A 22,459-nucleotide genomic window follows, 5' to 3' on the forward strand; every position below is an offset into this window, starting at 1 on the left:
TGTGTTCTCACCTTCTGGACCAGACTACCAGGTTGAACCTTGTTAAAGGTGTTGCTGAAGTACATGTAGACCATGTTTACTGCTCTGTCCTTATCAAAGAAGTTTGTTCAAGGATACAGCAAGATATAGTTCAGCTGGACAGAAGGGTGGAGTATTGGTAGGACACTCAGGTAGGACATATAAAGTGAATGGTAGGGATATTTGGAGCACAAATCTGTAGCTTGCAGGAAGTGGCAAGCTTTGAGGAAAGCCCATATAGGCTGGGGCAATGAACATACGAGTTTGAATGCCATGTGGCAAATGCACACAACTTTAGTATACAGGGAAGTCTAGAACTAGAGGGGGGGAAAATTAAAGGAGATCTGAGGGCTAAATACTTCCACACAGAGAGGTGAATAATTCCATTAAAGTGGTGACTCAGGTGGTGAAGGAGACGTGTGGTGTGCTTGCCTTCACTGGGTGGGGGGCTGATGGGACATTTGGATCTGTGGATAGGAAGGGCCAAGAAGGATATGGACCAAAGATGTTGCAAGGATGAAGAGTATGCTAGAAAAGCTTTTAAAAAATGTGATGATTAGGGATGAGGCAAGTTATTTAGGTACAAAACCTAAAGTTTGATGAATTTTATTGGGTGGGGTTTGGTTCCCACTTAAAATTTGTGATTTGTACCTTTGTGTTTACCCTTCCACCCTGTCAGATTCTTAGATTTTACTTTTTTCCCATTCTTCCTCAATTTTGCTAAAAATGCAATGCCTCACTTACTGTTGAAATTTGTCTATTATATGCATAGGCTGCAAATTGTTTTTTTTCTCAGAACTTGGAAACAACAAATCAATTATTTGCAACTTAGCCCACATACATTATTTTCTGAAAATTCTAAAGGATATATACAGCATAATGACTTTCATACTAGATCAGGATATCCTTAAGCAATGTATATAACCATATGACAGTTTACAGCACGGAAACAGGCCATATCGGCCCTTCAAGTCTGTGCCAGTTCACATGAACAACTCCACTAGTTTTCCCCTCCAACACTCTGGCCATATCCCTCCAACCCCCTCATATCCATGTACACATCCGACCTTCTCTTAAATGACGGAAAGGACCCAGCTGAAATGATCTCTTCGGGAAGATCATTCCATTCTGCCACCACTCTCTGAGTGAAGAAGCATCTTCTAACATTCCTCCTAAAGTTTTGCCCCCTTGTTCCAACCTCCCCTGCCCTCTGGGGAAAGATGTGAATGTTTTATTATATCCTCCCGCGTCCTTGTACAAATTCAAAATTTTAATTGCAGAGCTCCAAATTATGTTGATAAAGAACATTGCATCTATATCCAATTAATGCAAAACAACCTGTTACTCAATGTTATGCATAATATTTATGCCAATGTAAGGGATGAGATGTATTGTGTTCACCAGCACACAACTGAACCATCTCTTTTACCTCATCTCCAAAAGGTATTGACTGTTACCAGGTACAGTTCCACGTAATGAGTCATCTTTTGAAACCTAAACTACATAACTGCATTATTTATTGGACAGCAATGATTTAGCTTTGTATCCTGTACAACATATAAAATATGGCCAATGACAGAGTTAACAATGTTCTTGATTTTTAACCTTCCTGCTTCAATCCCTGGATACAATCAAGCAGTAGAAATTTGGTTTATCTTTCTCTTGCCATGATCCAAGCGTGACTTAGATGGCTTTCTCAACAACAGAAGTTAAGACATTGCAATCTATGTGGCTCAGTGTTAAGCCAGGCCATATATTTAGCTAATGATAAAACAGCTTCACTAGTTTTATCAGAAACAGTAATACAAATTTCTTTTTGCAATCCAAGAATGGTAATTCACTCATCTCTCCAGAATGGTAATGCATATTTTATTGGTGGTTGTAATTGGCATTTTTTCAATATAAAGCAGATGTAGATTTTTCATAATACCCACCTGTGTTTGTTCTGGAGGTAAGAGGTCATAAATAGCTTCATGCATTTTAGATGTCTGCTTACAGATATTTCGGAAACAGGTAGAGGGTACTGGTGCTTTCACTTCATACTGGAAGCAAGATAAAAGCAAAAATGCACCTTAATTTAATGGAAACATCATTCTTCAACAGTCCATTTCATTGTTGTAAAAGAATTAAGTAACTCCATTTCAAAATCTGGGATGAAATGCATTGGAATCAAATGATAACCATCAGAATTACAAAACCATCTTGCAACGTATCGGTTTGCCCTCCATTATGACTTTCATATCTACTAACATTCCACTTAGTTCTTCATCTTCCCCATTTCTGAAATATATTTATACTTCAAATACTCATCTATTGTCACACCCAAATTTCAACCTTCTCAGTCACATTGCCTTAGAAATTGCTGCTAAAATACCATTGCCCTTTTCTTCTTTAGCAATATAAACAGAATAAAAGTTGCAGGATCACAGAAAATCGTCCACAAATGATGAATGATCCCTTACAATCCTCAATCATTCACACCTAAACCATCATTAGAAATCTGTCGCAGTATCCTTTATCTTCATCCACTGGCAACAACATCTACTTTGTCTTGTATTCACTGTTTTCTTGCCTTTGATAGTAACTTCAACCTCTACTTCCATTTTGGATGATTGCATTTCAAATGATTATTACTTAGCTTTTAACAAAGAGTGGCTAATTTAAATGTTAAATTTAGAAAATCAGCATGGTAACAGGCCCTTCCAGACCATAGCGCCCAAATACACCAATTAACCTACAAACTCGTGTACAGTTTGGAAGTGTGGGAGGAAACCGAAACACTCAGAGGAAACCCACGCAGACACTGAGAAAATGTACAAACTCCTTACAGACTTGAACCTGGGTCATTGACTCTAATAACATTGCGCTAACCTCTACATTAACGGCGGAAGACATGCGAGTCATACCATATTCAGAGAACAAACTATTAAAAAATGTCCTTATTCATTTGCATAGCAATCCACTGATCCATCTCATAATATAATGAATTCTCCAACACAGTTTCTACCATTGCCACATATTCCCATCATTCATCTTCTACACAAGCCTCAATGGCAAATTCTAAGACATTATTTTCAGGTATTGTGCCATTACGGGGGAGGGGAGGGTCAGCCAATAAATGGAACTATAACTATTTCCCATTCAACATCTAGTGTTCCTTTATATAGCACTTCAGCCTAAAACAATTCAAATCAAGACTTATTAAGTGTACTGGTTATGGTTTGGAAGTGGAGATCGAGCCTTTCAGCAGGGAAGGTAAAACATTACTTCAAACATCATGTGACCATATTTTCAACTACTATCCCAATCCTTGCACAAGTAAAAGATGCACAGTTTGATTTCTTTAAAGAACTAAATATACCCAGAAAAATAAAACATAATTTTACCTTAGACAATGTTTTGTCACAAAGTCCATCCATGATTGCAACAAGCTTTGCCAAAATCTCAGCAATATGATCATTATAATCCTTCACAGATACAAAATAAATGTTATACTATGTTCAAATATACATAAATCATCAATGTACTGCAGAATTTCAAGTTTGCTTATCAATGTTTGACGACCACTCCTGGCTGGATTTAGGCAATTTAAAATGGCTGAAGTTTAACATGTCTTGCTTTCAGTAATTAAGCATACACGACATACAGTAAATTGATAATTGATATTCAGCTATAGGAATCAAAATGCTTTTTTGTTCAGAAAAGAAACTGAACGCTTCAAAAGATAAAACAATATAATAGTGAAGGCCAAGAGAAATACGAGTTATGCCACAGATTGCAAGTTCAGTGACAAAAGGCAAGGGGACGACTACTATTTTAACTGATGGAAGGCTTCTGGCACCAAATATAAACTGGATAAACCTCAATGGAAGCCAGATATTTGATCAAAAGTGAACATCACGTCCCCTGAGGATCCTTCACTTTCAGTATATGAAGATGACTTTTGGGCTACCTCCAAGAGGGTGAATTCAAGGAAAGCATTCATTCTGAACTGAGTACTCGGCCTAGTATTGAAACCTGTGCTAACCAACTACCCTTTTTTTTCTTAGATATTTTCATCATCTCATTCTAACAGGGCATACCTACTTGTTTCAAACAGGCCTCAATTCTATTGGTGCCGAAAAAGAATGCAGTAACCTGCCTAAATGACCATCAACCAGTGGTATTCACATCCACAGTGATAAAGTGCTTTGAGAGACCAGTGTTGAAGCATATCTGTAGAGACATGGATCCGTTCCAATTTGCCTACCGCAGAAACAGGTCTACAGCAGACGGCTCTACACCATATACTGAAATATCTGGGCAACAAAGATGCATATATCAGGATGCTCTTTATTGACTGCAGCTCGAAATGCAATACCATGAGACCTCAAAACTGATTAGCAAACTCCAAGATCTGAGCCTCAATACTCTAATGTACCTGGATCCTGGATTTCCTCACCTCCAGACCACAATTAGTGAGGATCGGTAAGAACAACTCCATCAGAACTGGAGCACCACAGGGCTGTGTACCTAGGCCCCTGCTCTACTCACTTTACACCTACAACTGGCTTAGAATGACAACAGTACTATTTACAAATTTGCTGAAGATACTACAGCAGTGGGCTGTGTAAAAATGAGCGACGAGTCAGCATACAGGAGGGAGATTGAAAAATTGGCAGAATGGTGCACTAATAACAATCTCTCACTCAACGTCACTGAAACCAAGGAGTTGATTGTAGACTTTAGGAATGGAAAACCAGAGGTGTACTATCTAGGATTACTTGGGGATCAGAGGTGGAGAGGGTGAGCAAATTTAAATTCCTGGAAGTCACCATCTGGGTGGACCTTCCCAAAATACAACATCCTAATGTCATCATGAAGTAAGCACATCAGCGCCTCTACGTGCTCAATAGTTTGTGGAGATTCGGTATGACATCAGAAATCTTGGCAAACCTGCAGATGTGTAGTGCTGACCCACTGCACCATCGTCTGGTGTGGGGGCACCAATACCTTTGAGAGGAAAGCCCTGCAAAAGGTTATAGACGCAGCCCAGCACATCACAGGCAAAATACTCCCAACCACTGAGAAAATCTACATGGAATGCTGCCATCGGAGAGCAGCAGCATTATGAAGGGTCCAAACCACCCAGGACATGCTCGGTTCTCATCAATGCCATCAGGGAAGAGTTACAGGTGTCACAAGACTCGTGCCACCAGATTCAGGAACAGTTGCTACCCTTCCACCAGACTCTAAAACAACAGACTCAATCATTCAATGAACTCTTACTTCGCATATTATTTATTACTTAATTTTTTTTCTGTATTTGAGGTTTGTTTATATTTTTTCCCTGTTTACATTTCTCTCTTTCGTATATAACCATATGACAGTTTACAGCACGGAAACAGGCCATATCGGCCCTTCAAGTCTGTGCCAGTTCACATGAACAACTCCACTAGTTTTCCCCTCCAACACGCTGGCCATATCCCTCCAACCCCCTCATATCCATGTACACATCCGACCTTCTCTTAAATGACGGAAAGGACCCAGCTGAAATGATCTCTTCGGGAAGATCATTCCATTCTGCCACCACTCTCTGAGTGAAGAAGCATCTTCTAACATTCCTCCTAAAGTTTTGCCCCCTTGTTCCAACCTCCCCTGCCCTCTGGGGAAAGAGTCTACTCACGTCTAGTCTATTTATTCCTTTCATAATTTTGAATACCTCTATCATAACCCCCTTCAACTATCTTTTTCTTGAGTACAGTTTACACCACTGGTACATAGAAATTCTGCCTATTGCACAAGAAAAAGAATTTCAAGGTTTTATGTATATTTGAACTTAAACTTGATATTTAGTAAATGATTGCTTTTTAACCAGCAGTATTAAGATTTCCATTGAACTCAAACCTAAAACTTCCCAAGGTCAATTATAGTATTACAAGAGTTTAATTTTCCTCAATAGTCAAGGGGATAACTGACATGCCTTTTGTTCTCATTCTGAAAACTCATTGGCAGCTTAATCTAAACTTCCAAAACTGCTTATAGATGAAGATAGTACACAAGGAGTGGGATGCATCTGCCTATAATATCCAAACAATTCACACCACTGTAACCTTGTCTAATTAACAAAAGTTTGGAAGAGCAGTTCATTAAATAAGTAATTTTGACTGCAAGCTATCAATGCAATCTAAAACTCCAGAATGGTTGAAGTTCTGTTAAATGTGCCACAACACACAGAGGTTGGCACTGTATCAGAATGAGCAGAAACACAAAAGAACCTTAATACAAAACACACTTTAATTTTAAAAATATAAAAACAGAATTCCAAAATATATGTATTTATATAGAACTGGTTACAAATATAAATGAATTGACTTTGGAAAAGGTTAGAAAACTTACTCTACCATTAAGAAACATGAGAAATCTTCCCAGCGTACGAAAAGACAAATCTAGATAATGAATATTACTCCTAAGTAATAACAGAAGTAGAACCAAAGGACAAAGATTTGAGTGTGAGGAAACTAAAGACACCTACCAAAGAAGAATTGTGGACGGTGTTATTGGTTAGTAATAGTTTGCCAAGTGGAGACAAAATTATTACAGATTCTCAATATCCAAATCACTTAATAGTAAAGTGAGAATACCTCAGGGGCACCAAAAAAATCTATTTTTATTTCTTGTATGCTTTTAAATGAAAATTAGAAATATGCTTTCAACAAATTCTATGTGTATTAGGTATCTTTAAAAACATTCCAAAAAAAAGCTCAGTTAGGAGATGCTAAACAATTTTACCTTAGTGATGTGGTCAAAATGCCTCAGCATATTATACTGCTTGGGCTGTAGTCGAGCTTCAAAGTGCATTCTAATTATGGGGATGTAGTGCACAATGAGCTGTAAACAACGAGAAGCAAGAGCTGTACAGATAAAAGTAAGGGAAATGTAAAATTAACAGGAGTATCTAACATTTAATGAACATAAAATAAGACATTAAATTATATGCAAACTGAATGAACCTTCCAAACAATCCAAGATGTTCACTTACCACAAAACAAAATTGTTACCACACATCCCTGCTGATTTTCCATTTTTTTCATTCCTTTTATCCATAATTATAACCTGCGTGGCTTCTGCTTCAGTCAAGTAATGTACTCCCAAAGCTTTAAACATTTATCCTGACATAAGTAGTCTTGTGATTTTTATTTTCATCCTTTTTAATTATAATTCTTAATATAGGCAGCAGCTTTGCAAATCTGCACAACATTTTCATTGTCATCATATCTAACCTTTCACAATATGCCAATTGATTTTATATATAATTAATATCGTTCCTTGATCTTCCTTTTTTCTAAAAAAAAACATCTCACCCTACCCTTTAGTCCTTCCGCTAGCCTTGTCCACTTGGATGCTGCATTTTATTTCTTTTACAGCTCATTGCTCTCTAAGGTCATGATTTACAAGCAAAAATAAACTACTTTTGAAATCAACATGTGCCATCTTATACTTATTGACATCAAACTTCCACTATATATAGTTTTTGAATCATTCAACCATTTTAACTTAGCATTTTTGTTTTGTATTCCAATTTATTTAATACATACTTTTACAATAATTTGTAAATAAGAATACTTTTTCTATCCTGACATTCTAATCATTAACATTAATAGTGACCAGAAATTCCATGAAGAAGCAACACAAATCACATCCAACCACTTTGAAAGAACATTTTAAAACAAATTATGTCAAGTCACAAGGCACTGAGAAAGCAGCCATGGATTTGCAAATTCACATTCATTGCAAGTTTGGGCATTAAAACATTTGCCACATATTAAAAGTATTATTTTCTGTGCTTTGTGATTAGAGAGCAAAACAGACTGATATCTCTTGGCACCAGCTTTAGTAACTGAAACATTTTATTGGTCTTACTAACATTAGAAGTTCCAAGTTCTTTTAAAAAAACCTTATTAAATCAAATTTGTAATCAGATCATGAGAATTTATGATAAATAACATTAAAATTGATAATCTATAAACACAGGAACAAAACTTGGAAAATTAAACTGAAATTTGCTGTTGAGGTGCACTGGAAAAGTTAGGTAAAGAGAGAAAGTTCTGGAGGATATGCATATTCTGCAATCCAACCATTCTCAATGGGGTCCACAACACACTTAAGTGGGCTATGGACTGAAATCATTTTTTTAATGTAGTTGGGATAAGTATTTGACTAGTTCACGTGGAAGTCCATAAACTTTGAGCAGATTCCTAAATGAGCCTCAGCCAAAAGAAAAAGTTGAGAACAGCTAGACACAGAAAAACTGGTGTTCTGATTTGCTGGCTGTTGTCAAAAAAGCAACAACAACCCAGTGTGTGAGCTGCAAATTCTCATCAGGCCAGAATTGGATATAAAAGTATTGTAACTTCTCCGTCATATTTACTGAGTCCATTACCCTAGCAAAAGAAAAGTCGTCCTTAACAATATTAAACTTGTGCACTGAAACTTTTTCAAAAAATGGCCATTATGAACTTTGAATTATTCAAAGCTTCGGGAATGGGAGGGAAGAAATACAAGTTCATTCCAAAATATACTAATCATAAATAAAATATAGAATAGCACTTGTATTAATCATAATTTAAAACTTAATAAGCAGGAAAAATATTATTGCTGATGGTCATTGAATAAATCCAGATCCAACAATAAAATTTGAAAGTTTTAACTTTGTTATAAAGCTCAGAAAACAAAAAGCTCAGTTACCTAAGTTTTTGGTAGTTATTGTTTTCAGTCCAACAACCTGTAATGCGCCTGCTCCAAGTACAAGCTGACAACTTCGTGAATTAAAATGCTAAAAAAAAGACACATTCAAGTGCTTTCAATTTAATATTTATTGCTTGAGAAATAAGAATACTCTGCATATATAAATCATTACATTAGAGAATGATTAATGAGGCACAGATTATTAATATTACTCAATTAATATATCATTAAATCTAAATAATTATAGCAACTTTTCAAGTAATACAACTACACCAACATACTGCAAAACTCCAGTTGCAAGTACACTTCTTTTAATTTGGTCCACAAAATCTTTAAAGAATGCAATGATGTTAAAGCTCAAAAGAAATGTTAGTTATATTTTTTGCTGACACAATATTTTTTGCTATCTCTTCAAATAAATTCTGCACGTTTCGCATACATTGTGCGTAATCAAGCAAAATTAACATAGTCAATCTACCATGGAGATGCCAGGTGGAAAAAGAAAACCATTTTGGTGCAGGGATCAATTTTAAAAGAGGCAGAAAGGAAAGTTTTAAATTTGCATTTTACATGTCTTCCAATTGTCCTAGAAGAATGAGAGGTTATTTATTGAAATATATAGGATCCTAATGGGTAATGACAGGGGAGAAGACAAGAGGTTTTCACTAGTGGGAGAGTCAATGAGACAGGATTTCAAGATGAGGAGTTAATCATTTAAAACTAAGGTGTGCAAAAATTTCTTTTAGCAAAGAGCAGGGAATCTCTGGGAATTCTTTATCCCAAGTCATGGAGTCAATTTAAGAGTATTGAAAATGGAGATAGGTATGTTTTTGAAAGATTTGAAAGGGAATTGAGGTCATAATTGGAAATGAGGCCTGGGGCAAGCTTGAGGACCAGGTCATCTCACACTACTCCTATTTTCTCATGTGCTCTTGTGTCCTGAGGACTTGTTTCATTTATTATTATTGGTATGTCACACCCTAATAGAGTAATTGGTCTAAAATAAAAACCCCCACACAAATTACGCCAAGTTTTATTTTTCCTTCCTTACTTTTCTATTTTTGAAGCCAGTCCCTCTACTTGAGATTCTCTTTTGCAAGACCAGTACCTTACTCAGACCATCACTGTCTGCAAGAATGCTGACAGGCTACTCAGCTGTGGGCAGCATCATAGGGCTACTTTATTAAATGAGTGGCTTTCAAATTAGTGAAGAGTACCTTCAATAAGTCTGCGAGGCGAGTAAGCATGTCAGTCGTGATAGAAGGGATGTCATCTACACATTGACAGTATTCAAATATTATTCTTATTAACAGCAGAACAGTCCTGTCAAAAGAAATCAAGAGTTGTTACCACCATATTCTCAGAGTTACAACTATGGTTAGACACGACTATTGTTGTACAAGCAAATATACCTGAACTTGTACAGCAACATGAGATTGGGTACAATGCATTTTAAGAAAAGCTGAAGTAGTGTTTGTGAATACCAAGCAGAAATTATTTGGAAAATTACAATATCTTAGAAAGAAAAGTAACCCTAGCTAACCTTGAGCCCAGCTGAGGAAACTAAGAAATTATGGGTAAGAAAGATTGCATGCCTTAGACATGAAGAATAAAATAGTTGTAAAAAACTTATTCTTGTTAAAATGATACATTTGTAAAATATGATTATAAAAAGTTATTAACCCATTAGTGTTGAAACTTGTGTACAGACTTCTTTTCATGAGGATTCATCTCTAGATAATGTTAAATTAACTGAAAAATCAATATACTATATTCGGATTTCAGATTTATTGTCAGAGTACATACATGACATCACAGACAACCCTGAGATTCTTTAACCTGTGGGCAAGGCAGAATTACCATTAAATTGGCAGTGCAAAAAAGGACGCAACAAGTGCATGTAAACAAATAAAGAAATGTAAACAAATTGACCGTGCAATACCGAGAGGGAGAAAAAAAATCACTAAAATGCAAAAGAGTCCTTAAATAAGTCCCTGATTCAGTTTGTTGTTGATGGAGGTGTAGCAACTGTTCCTGAACCTGGTGGTGCAAGGCTTGTGGCATGAGTCTTGTGACACCTATACCTCTTTCCTGATGTTAGCAGTAAGAACAGAGCACGTGCTAGATGGTGTGAATCCACAATGATTGCTGCTTCTCTCCGACAGCAGTGTTCCCTGTAGATGTTCTTGATGATGGGGAGGGTTTTAACCTTGTTTTTCAGGGCTGGGTCCATTACTTTTTGCAGGGCTTTTCGCTCAGGGGCATTGGTGTCCCCATACCAGTCAGCACACTTTCCACCACACATCTGTAGAAATTCACCAGAGTTTCTGATGTCATATTAAACCTCTGCAAACACCTGATGAAGGAGTTGACGTGGTTTCTTCATGAAGCCATTTGTGTGTTGGGTCCAGGAAAGATCATCCAAGATAATGACTCCCAAGAACTTAAATTTGTTCACGCTCTCCATCTCTGATCCTCCGATGATCACTGGATCGCACACCTCTGGTTTTCCCTTCCTGAAGTCAACAATCAGTTTCTTGGCTTTGGTGACTGAGTGCAAGGTTGTTGTTGGTTCATCATTCAGCACGTTTTCAATCTCCCTCATGTATGCTAATTCATGACCTCTTTTTATACAACCCATTACTGTGGTACTGTCAGCAGACCTATAGATGGTGTTGCTGTCGTATCAAGCCACAGTCATAGGTGTAAAGTGAGTTGAGCAGGGGGCTAAGAACACAGCCCTGTGGTGCTCCGGTACTGATAAAGATTATGGAGATGTTCTTACCAATCCTCTCTAATTATGGTCTGGAGGTGAGGAAATCCAGGATCCAATAGGTTTGAGTCTTGGAGTTTGCTGATCAATTTTAAGGGATGATGGTGTTAAATGCCGAACTGTAGTCAAGAAAGAGCATCTTGATCCATGCACCTTTGCTGTCCAGGTATTCCAGGACTTTGTGTAGAGCCAGTGAGATGGCATCCGCCGTAGACCCATTGCTATGATAGGTGAAATGGAACGTATCCATATCACCACTCAGACAGGAGCTGATATGTTTCAACACCAGCCTTTCAAAACATTTCATCACTGTTGATCTAAGTGTGACTGGTCAAAAGTCATTTAGGCAGATGATCACACTCTTCTTGGGCACTGGTACAACTGACGCCTGTTTGAAACAGTTGAGTACCATCCCCTGATGGAGTGAAATGTTGAAGATATCTGCGAACACATTGTACACATGGGAGTGAGCAGTGGTTCTTCCTCATTCTTATGGTCAAATCAGGCATAGAAGGCATTCAGTTCATCTGGGAGAGAAGCTTTACCATCTGCTATTGCATTGATTTTGGGGTTTGTAGCAGGTTATTTCATTTAGACCCTGCCACAGTTGTCAGGTATCCTTAGTTGTTTCCATTTTCATCTGGAAATTCCACTTCACCTGGGGGATGGCTTTTCAAAGGTTATACCTTCTCCTTCTGTAGTGATCTGGATCTCCGGAGTTAAATGCCTAATCTTTTTAATTAGTAAGTTTGTAGCTGACTTGAAAGCTGGTGGCATGTGTAGTGAGGAAAGGTGTCTACAGATACTGCATGATAATGGATTTGATTGAAATTTAGAGGGATCAGTTCTGAGATGAAGAAGCAGAAGGTTGAAGGAGCTGTGGATAGTGTTGAAGGTTGTTGGAGGTTACAAAAGGATATATTGTAGACAGGTTGCGGAGTTGGGAAGAAAAATGGCAGGTGGATTTCAATCTGGATAAGTGTGAAGTGATGCATTTTGTTAAGTCAAATCAGAAGGCTGAGTACAGGGTTAATGGTCGGATACTTAACAATGTGAAGGAACAGAGAGACCTTGGGGTCCAAATCCATACATCTCTCAAGGTTGCTGCACAGGTTGATAGGATAGTTAATATGGCCTATGGGATGTTGGGCTTCATAAGTTGGGGAAATTGTGTTTAAGAATTGAAATCATGTTGCAACTCTACAAATCTCTGATGAGACCATACTTGGAGTACTGTGTTCACTTCTGGTCATCTTATTATCAGAAGGATGTGGCAGCTATGGAGAGTGTGCAGAGGAGATTTACCAAGATGCTGTCTAGATTAGAAAAAAAGCCTCATGAGGCAAGGTTAGCAGAGCTTGGACATTTCTATTTGGAGTGAAGAAGGATGAGGGGAGACTTAATAGAGGTCTATAAGATTTTGAGAGGCATAGATAAGGTGGACAATACTTTGTCTCAGGGTGGCAATAGCAAACACCAGAGGACATCTGTACAAAGTGAAGTGAAAACAAAGGTACTTCTGTTTTCTTTTTCAATAACTCATTATTCCATTTAACAAAAAATGCTCTGGGTTGATTTCTCCCATTTTCTTCATTTCAATATGAACCACGCTACTTTTTCTCCAATTTGATAACAGGAGGTCAAGAATCTTAATTGGGCTGCTTTGTAATAATTTTTAAAATTTGGTAATCTTAACCCTCCTTCTTCAAATTTCCAAGTCAGTCTTTCCAGAGCTACTCTTGGCATTTTATCTCTCCAAATAAATTTCCTTATATTTTTGTTTGACTCTTGAAAAAACTTCTCTGGTATAGGGATGGGTAATGATTGAAATAGATACTGTATTCTTGGCAAAATGTTCATCTTGACACAATTTACCTGTCCTTTTAAAGTAAAAAAGCATTAATAACAGTTATTTCAAAAAAGGGAAAGATCCTTTACAACCTTCCTCTTATAGACCTATATTGTTATTAAATACAGATTTTTAAAATTGTATCTATATTATTAACAAATAGATTAACCAAATATTTATGAAAATTAATAAATATGGATTCAACGGGTTGTATTAAAAATAGAAGATCTGTAAATAATATAGTTAAATTTAAGAGTTTATTAAGTGTAGCACAAAAAGAAAAGAAACCAGCAGTAACGGTCAGGTTAGACACAGAAAAAGCATTTGACAGACTAGAATGGGTCTTTTTATTTAAGGTATTAAGTACATTTGGAATTTTGAATGTTTTTATACATTGGATAAAAGCATTATATAATCAACCAAAAACTAAAGTGGTCACAAATGGGGAAATATCAAAGTCTTTTTTATTAGAGAGATCATCTAGGCAAGGATGCCCATTATCACCATTTTTATTTGCTTTGGCCATAGAATCTATGGCAGAAATAATTAGAAGACACAATGATATTAAAGGTTTCGAGATAGACAATAAAGAATATAAAATTAGTTCATTTGCAGATGATGTTATAGTCTATTTAACAAAATCAGAAATATTGTGAAAATTAAATGCAAGATTAGTAAAATGTGGTTTAGTGTCAGGTTATAAAGTAAACATTGATAAGAGTGAAGTGATGCCTATGGTTGATATGGATCATACACAAAGTTTTTAAAAATGACAAAATTTAAATGGCAAAAAGAAACAATTAAATATTTAGGAATAAAAATAGATAAGAGATTTAAATAATTTATTTAAATTTAATTACATGTCACTATTTAAAAAAATTAAGGAAGATTTAAAACAACTATGCTACCTTGTTGAAGCAATTCTTTATTTTAAAGATTACAAAATTGCAGGCGCTTGCATTAATCCATCTAACACTTTAGGTGAAATGCTGCATCAACCTTCCCTCTGTGCTGGTCAAGAAGCTTCAAACTCTGGATCCATGGATCCTTGACTTCCTCATTGGAACACCGCAGTCAGTACAAATTAGAAACACCTCCTCCTCACTGATTATCAACACAGGCACATCTCAAGGATGCCCACTGCTTTACTCATTATACACCCTCGACTGTGGGCCAGGCACAATTCTGATGCTATCTACAAATTTGCTGATGACACCACAGATGTCGGCAGAATCACAAACTGCAATGAGGAAACGTCTAGGAGGGAGATAGATCAGCTTGTTAACTGGTGTCATGCCAACAATCTTAGCAAACTAAGGAGATAGTTGTGGACTTCAGGAGGAAGTCAGGGGAACATGATCCAGTCCTCATTGAGGGCTCAATAGTGGAGAGGGTCAAAAACTTCAAATTCCTGGGTGTCACTATCTCTGAGGATCTTGGAGCCTCCATGTTGATGCAATCATGAAGAAGGCTCATGAACGGCTGTACTTTGTTAGATGCTTGAGGAAATTCGGTATGCCACCAAAGACTCTCAAAAATTTATACAGGTGGAAAGCATTCTGGATGGTATGAAGGCGCCAATTCACAGGACAAGAAAAACTCAAGAGGTTGTTAACTTGGCCTGCGACACCACAGGCACCAGCCTTCACTCCATCGAGGACATCTACAAGCGTTGGCATCTTAATAAAACAGCTCTATCCTCAAAGACCCCCACCACCCAAGCCATGCCCTCTTCACTCTGCTACCATCGGGAAAAAGGTACAGGAGCCTAAAGGCGAGCACTCAACGGTACAAGGACAGCTTCTTCCCCGCTGCCAGCAGATTCCTGAATAATCAATGAGCCAACGACACTGCCTGACTTTTCGTGCATTACTATTTTTATTTATTGTTATAAAAGTGGTTTCTATGAATGCTTGCACGAAGATGCTGTCACCTGCACTAACTCTTTAGCCACACATTCATCTGCCACATCTTCCTATTCCTACCCTCTCTAGTGCATGGCACAGACAGCATTCCCAAGATTACCATCCTTGAGGTCCTGCTTTTTAACTTCTCCCCTAACTCCCTATATTCTTCCTTCAGGACCTCATCCCCACTTCTATCTATGTCATTGTGGATCCATGTGGATCATGGCATTTGGCTGCTTGCTCTTCCCCTTCCAGAATGCTATGTACTTGATCAGAGACATCCTTGACCCTGGCACCTGGGATTCAACATACCAATCAAGAGTCTCGATTTCATCTGGCAAATCTCCTACCTAGTTGTCTAACCAACGAGTGTCCAATCACTATCACTCTCCACTTCTTCCCCCCTTCCCTTCTGAGCTGGGGGGGCCAGCCTCTGCACCGGAGACATGACCACCTCAACTTGTCATTGGTAGGTCCCCATCAACAGTATCCAAAATGGTATACCTGTTGTTGATGGGAACAGCTACAGAGATACTGCATTGTCTGCATCTTCCCCCCTCCCTCTCCTGACAGTCTCCCAGCTACCGGCCTCCTGAATTATAGGGGCGACCACCTCCCTGACACTCCTGTTTGCCACTACCTCTGCCTCCCCCAAGATCTGCAATTCATCCAACTCCTGCTGCAGTTTCCTAACTCGGGTTGTAAGGAGCTGCAGCTAAATGCACCTTCTGCAGGTGTAGTCATCAGGAACAAGTACGCTGTCCCAGATTTCCCACATCCCACAACTGGAGCAATCTATTGCCCTAGCTGACAAATTTCTAACTTTAATTAAAGGATTTAACTACCTCACCTGGCCTTAGCTCTCTGGTACCAAGCAAGCTAGCTATTTCTGAGCCTCTTCACTGGCTGCTCCTTCAGCTACCCCTCCCTTTATTGGTCCCTGTCAATGATCCTAATTATTCAATTTCTCACTCCCACAAATCAACACTCTACTTCACCCTTCAGTTGCCTTTCTGACTCTTTTTAAACCTTGATTCACCTCTCTCTGTGTGAGAAGCAGAGGTGCCTTCACAGATTTCATTCGAGACAAAAATTGAGAACAAAGAACATTTATTTTACAACAGTGCAAAGTTGGGTGCTTCCCCTTACCCTGGGAATACACACACATACTGGGGCTTACCCAACTTTTATACATTCTATTTCAGTACAGAGGTACCTCACCCCTTAACATTCTTCTGCCTCCTGGATTGGTTTAGCATTAGGTAATTCTGCCTACGTGCAGTTTATGTGCCTTTCTGTAAACTTGTTGACCAGGAAGTGTCATGTCTTTGTTCTTATTTATAAATCTCAACCCCCAAGACTTGCTAAATCTATCTACTTGCTATGACCTCTATTCTATTATACTTGCTTAACCCTTCCTCACATTCCATTCTTACTCCACCCTTATTCAACCCATCATAATTCATTCCTATTTAGCACGTGCTTGACTTCCCATATTCTATTATCTCTCACATCTGTTATTTGTTGCTCCTCCCCTCTCCTTGACACGCGTTCAATCTATATCACTGGAATGCACAACATCTGTATAAGTGAGCATCTATCCTAACTAAGCATCCCCAGGCCGAAGACAATATTTACATAGCACCTGCACTCAGTGCTTGCCCTAACATGCTTGGATTGACCAAAACAGATGGCTTTGTGGCTAATATTCTAGGAGACTTAAAATATAACAGGAAATTACAAATAAAAAGTTATGTCTTAAAAAAAAGGTACATGATAGGGAAGAGAGGTTAGTGCCAAGGGTGGGGGGAAGAGGTCGCTGCCGTGGTGGGGAGGGAGGGAAGAAGATGTTGCTGCCGGGTGGAGGGGGGCACAGATGTTGCTGCTGCGGTGGGGGAGAGTGGAGGGGGGGGCATGAACTGCCACTGCTGCGACACCACTTTGGTTCACAGTGATGGTTTAACGATTGCGGCAGCGGGACGTTGCTGGGGGGCATGCGCGATTGATGGGGTTGGTGCTGATGAATGGTGGTGTTGACAACTGATGGCGAGGGGGTGACTGACGGAGGGGTTGGTGATTGACGGTGGGTGGTGACTAACCATAGTGGGGGGTGGGCGGCGACTGACGGTCAGTGGATGGGCAGAGGAGACTTACCGACAGTTCCCGTGAGTGCGTGATGCGTTATGTACCATCTCATCATGGGGATGGGATCCCCTTTAAATCGTCGGGTTGGTGATTTAATGGGTCGATCCCCCTGCAGTTTAAAAGGTGCTTCCAGCATCTTTATCCCAGTAATTGCACATGTGCCCCAGGAGGGATACCCAGATGCTGCAGTTTAAAAGAGCCTACAGAAAACTCCTTGCTGGTCTTACATGGATGCATGGAACTGGTTTCTTTTTATCAGTTTCCATATGGAAAACTTGTAAGATACATTGCAAACCAATAGGTATATGAAAGCAGAAATGCTTGGGACCAGACTTATCTCGGTTAAGTGGATTTTTCGGATATTCGGGAATTTTCTCTTTGGCAGACCAGTAGCCTCAGGAGAATACTTGTATTGGCTGCCACCGATCCCAACATCTCCCCAGCAGTGTCACCAATCTTGTCCAGGAGCCCATGTCCCTGCTCCTGCCTGGGAGTCTGAGGTCTCACCTCACCTGTAAGTGGTAGGTGATTGCACAGGGATTGTTCTCCAGCAGAATTTCAGCAACCCCACTGAAAGGTTATTTGACAGAGGGAGTGGCTTGGGTGAGTGGGGAGAGAATGCGGCTCAGGCGGGTGAGCAGTGAGAGAGCGGCAACGCAGCTTGGGCAGGGGAGCAGTGAGATAACGCAGTATCCAATTCAAATTCTGAGAATGCCTCAATACAATTTATCACAAAGTTGTAGTAACTCATGGCAAAAAAAATTACAATTGATAAATAAATAATCAGCGCTATCCTTTCCTTCAATGTGTAACCTGTGGACAAATGTACCCTTTGTAAAAGTGATTCCCTCTAGCCTCACTTGAGCACAGTGGGTTTAAAAAAAATTAACTTTTTTTCCAAATTGTGATGTCACACCCAAAAAAACCTTTGGATATTTGGAATTCCAGTTGATCGCCTTTTGGCTACTCGGAAGTAGCACCACCTATACAAATTACTGTCTGCTAAAAAGTGTTCCTTTCCACCTTTGCACTTACTTGATTGCTAGCTCTTGTTAGGTCTGCTTTGTTCATGAATGAGTGAGACAAACACCAGGCTGAGTCGAAATCAGGGTTCTTTGTTCTTTATTACCGGATTGTAACACTTGCGACTAACAAAGTTAGTCGGAGAATGCATTCTGCCGTTATCAGCAAAATGGTGATTTTTTATACCCTTGGATACATGCTTAGAACATCATCATATCATTACTTGTCCAATGACTAAAACTGTTGCTATCCTTTCCCTGCTAGCTTCCTGCCTCTCAATCCATCAATGTCTCTCTTATCTTGTAAGTACAAGGATGCATTTACATCTTGTTACAGCCCTGTACATTCCCATCTCATGATGTTTTACCTAACAGGAGTACAAGGACACCTCCCCTTCTTGTTACTGCCCTGTACAGGGTAACTCCCTACACATTCCCATCTCATGATGTTTTACCTTACAATCTCAAGCAGTCAGGAATCCACAGTAACACCATTAGTCAGTTTTGAGCACTAAAAAGTTGAACAGCGGCTCTCCATAGGAGTTGAATTACATCATATATAATTCCTTCTTGGAAAATTTGCAGACTCACAGAACATAAAAAGTATATATATATTCTAAAGAATGTACCTTCATGATAGATTCTATATTTTTAGCAGTGAGAAAACATGCATTACTCCGACAACTTACCCAACGACAGCATATTTCTCCCCATCTACAGCCAAAAAATCTGCTGGTTTTCGTTCTTGTGGTCCTAAAATTGAAAAAAACATAATTTCCAAGGCACTGAAGATGCTGTTTCCTTGCAATAGGCCAGATAGCACGTAAAACAAAATGTTTCGCTGTAGCTTATTACATATGACAACAATAAATAATTCAACAATTCATTTCAACTCTTTATACCAGAATGCTATTTTTATCCATGGAGATCATACAAAATGGATAAAATATTTATTAATTTATACAGAAATTTAGTGTTTTCTCTTTTTCTATGTGATTTGGCTCTGTTTACTAGAATTCTCAGATTCTGGTTTTTCACCTGTGAAATTTCAGACTTTTACAATGTAATGTTTAATTGTAATTCCATATTATTGCAAACATTATTCCAATCAAACAATTTTTAAAAAATACAAAGAAGAGAAGGATTTTTAAAGATGTGTTCAGGAAAATAAATTCCCAGCCCAACGGATGTTTAGATCTCGTCTGTGGACTGCGTATCACTAGGAAAATATATGAAGAACTGTTGTTGGGTTAGTAAGGAAGATAAATAATGAAGAAAGACAAAAAAATTATTCAAGAACTTTTGTGGTCTTTAGGAAAGGAAATCCAGAAGAATACGATCCAGTGATCAGTTGAGGATCAGAGGTGGAGAGGGTGAGCAAATTTAAATTCTTGGGAGTCACTATCTCAGAGGACCTTTCCTGAACACAATATAATAATGTCATCGTTAGGAAAATGCATTGGCGTCTCTACTTCCTCAGGAGTTTGTGAAGGTTTAGTATGATTCCTGAAACCTTGGCAAATCTCTACAGATGTGTAATGGAAGGTATGCTGACCAGCTGCATCATGGCCTGGTATGGGTGTTCCAATACTGCTGTGCGGAAAGCCCTGCAAAAGGTAGTGAACACAGCCTAGTACATCACTGGCAAAACTCCCTCCACTCTCGAAAAAATCTATGTGGAATGCTGCCGTCAGAGAGCAGCGGCAATAGTCAAGGATCCACATCACCCAGGACATGCTCTGTTCTTGCTACTGACATCAGGAAAGAGGTATGGGTGCCATATGACCACATTCAGGAACTGTTGCTACCTTCCGCCATCAGACTCCTGAACAGCAGACTCAATCATAGACTAATTTAAGGACGTTTATTTTGTACATTATTTGTTTCAGAATTTTTTTTCTGTATTTGCATAGTTTGCTTACATTTCTCTCTTTTGTACAGGTACTCCTCTATTTACGATGGGGTTGTGTTCTGACAAATTCATCGTTAAGTCGAAAAAGATTAGGTACTGTGCAGTACCTGGTTTTGGTGATGCTGTTGTCGTTTGATAACAAGTGTTAAGTTGTATGGGTACCACCATTAACGTACACAGCAGAATGCACACTGACATGAAGAATGTTTGAAGAGTTGAACTAAAATTAATTGCTAGATAGATAGTGGGGATGCTAAAGCAACAGGGTCATCAATTTCTCTCTCTTCTGATAATGCTTGAGTACAGCTTGTAGAATGCACTGCGTCATCGACACTTGTTGAGGGCATGGGGCATCGACACTTGTTGAGGGCATGGGGCATCGACACTTGATGATGGTTTCCCAACAGCCATAGTCTTCTTCAGGAAGATATCAATTTTTGACTGGACAGCTTTTCTCTTCTTTTCATTGTAAATTTCTCTGTAGCAAGCAAAAGCCTCCTGCCATCTCTTGCAAATCTCTCATAATTGACTTCCATTTCTTCTAACATCTTCTAACATCTACTATTGATAGTAGCGAGAACCTCAGTCAGTCTCTTTGCTGTGAACTTTATTAGGGTATAACTTCTTCTTCCTTTGCCTCAGTTTCTTTATTTCTTGCTTCCTTCCTTTCGATCAGCTCCTAATGGGAAAGTTCTTCAGCCTCAATACCAAAAAGCTCTTGAACGTCCTCTTCATTAATTTCCAATTCTAGCTGTTTCCCAAGCACTAATATCTCGCTATTTATTTAATCAATAGTAGAATCTTTGTTAAAGCCTTTGTAAGTCTTCACAAGTATCTTCAAAACTTTCTTCCAAATGCCATTCATGTATTGCTTTGTGACTTTTTTCCCGTGCTGCAGCGATGTTCTGGATAGCATTTAGTATGTTAAGACATTTCCAAACCTCTCACAAAGTTCAGCCACATTCAGTCATTTCAACAGCTTGTGCAAACATTTGGCATAATAGTACACTTTGAATGCAGGTATTCTTAAATGCTCAAGGGTTCTCAGATTGGCAGATTAGGAAAGGCTTCAATTTGAGCCCTGCAACATTTCAACCCAAAAGCAGTGTTACACAGTCGTTGAATGCCTTGAATTCTGGCATTGTCTTGACCTCTTGACAAATGTACGTAAGTTCTGCCATACGCTTCCAGAACAAGTTCGTTTCATCAACATTAAATATTTGTTCTGGCATAGGATCATCATCATCATGGCCCATCCCTTCGTGAGCGAAGATGAACACGGTGCCTTGTAGCTCTTCTGCCCTCACAGAACTTTTTGTAGTGTTGGCACATTGTGATGAGCCACTGCAAATCGCGGAACGCCATGGAGTGCAATTTTTTGCAAGGTCCTCCCAGTCAGTATGGTTGACATGGAATGACTGGAGATCGCACTTGATTATGTCTTTGTAGTGAAAATCAACAGGGCAGGGAGCATCTGGTAACCCACCGTAGAGGACATTGTTGGGCAATTGGCCGTCCTCCATACCAACAATGTGGCCAGCCCACCGCAGGCAGTGAGCGCGGATGATTGAGTAGAGGTCCGTACTTCTAGTCTTCTCCAGGACTTGGACGTTTGTGACTCTGTCGAGCCATGAGTAGCCTAGGATGGATCTGAGGCAGCGGAAATAGAATGCATTAAGGCAGTGTTCTTGCTCTCTATGTGTGACCCAGGATTCACAGCCGTAGAGAAGAGTACACAGCATGCAGGCCTCGTAGACTTGGATCTTCAACTTGGTGGAGAAGTGGCAGTTATCCCACCCATGGGCACAGAGGCATCCGAAGGTAGTGGATGCTTTCCCCAGAAGTGTGTCCAGTTCTGTGTCGAGTGAGTTCGTTGTCATGGTGGAGCCCAAGTAGCAGAATTTCTCTACGTTAGCAAGCACTGACCCATTGATGGTAATTGATGGAGCATCATCTGCATAGAGCAGTTCTCAAATCATAACTCTTCTGATTTTGGTCTTGGCCCAGAGCCATGACAGATTAAAAAGTTTTCCGGAGCTCCTTGTGTGCAGGGCTATGCCTGAAGACTCCGGAAAGGCACGGCGCAGAAGAGCAGAGAAGAAAATG

General features: G+C 39.1%; 1 protein-coding gene across 3 annotated transcripts in view; it reads right to left on the minus strand.

The window, feature by feature from the left end:
- The window catches only part of vps54 (VPS54 subunit of GARP complex), a 136,196-nt gene that overhangs the window by 8,616 nt on the left and 105,121 nt on the right, over positions 1 to 22,459 (minus strand). For all 3 annotated transcript variants that reach the window (XM_069931701.1, XM_069931698.1, XM_069931699.1), the window contains 6 exons: positions 19,131 to 19,194; positions 9,963 to 10,068; positions 8,746 to 8,833; positions 6,790 to 6,911; positions 3,405 to 3,485; positions 1,953 to 2,060 (listed from right to left, as the gene is read on the minus strand). In XM_069931701.1, the coding sequence (XP_069787802.1) occupies positions 1,953 to 2,060; positions 3,405 to 3,485; positions 6,790 to 6,911; positions 8,746 to 8,833; positions 9,963 to 10,068; positions 19,131 to 19,194 (569 nt within the window). The remainder of the gene's footprint in view (positions 1 to 1,952; positions 2,061 to 3,404; positions 3,486 to 6,789; positions 6,912 to 8,745; positions 8,834 to 9,962; positions 10,069 to 19,130; positions 19,195 to 22,459) is intronic.

This window comes from Narcine bancroftii, chromosome 4, assembly GCF_036971445.1.
Source record: "Narcine bancroftii isolate sNarBan1 chromosome 4, sNarBan1.hap1, whole genome shotgun sequence".
NCBI classification, from domain to species: Eukaryota; Metazoa; Chordata; class Chondrichthyes; order Torpediniformes; family Narcinidae; genus Narcine; species Narcine bancroftii.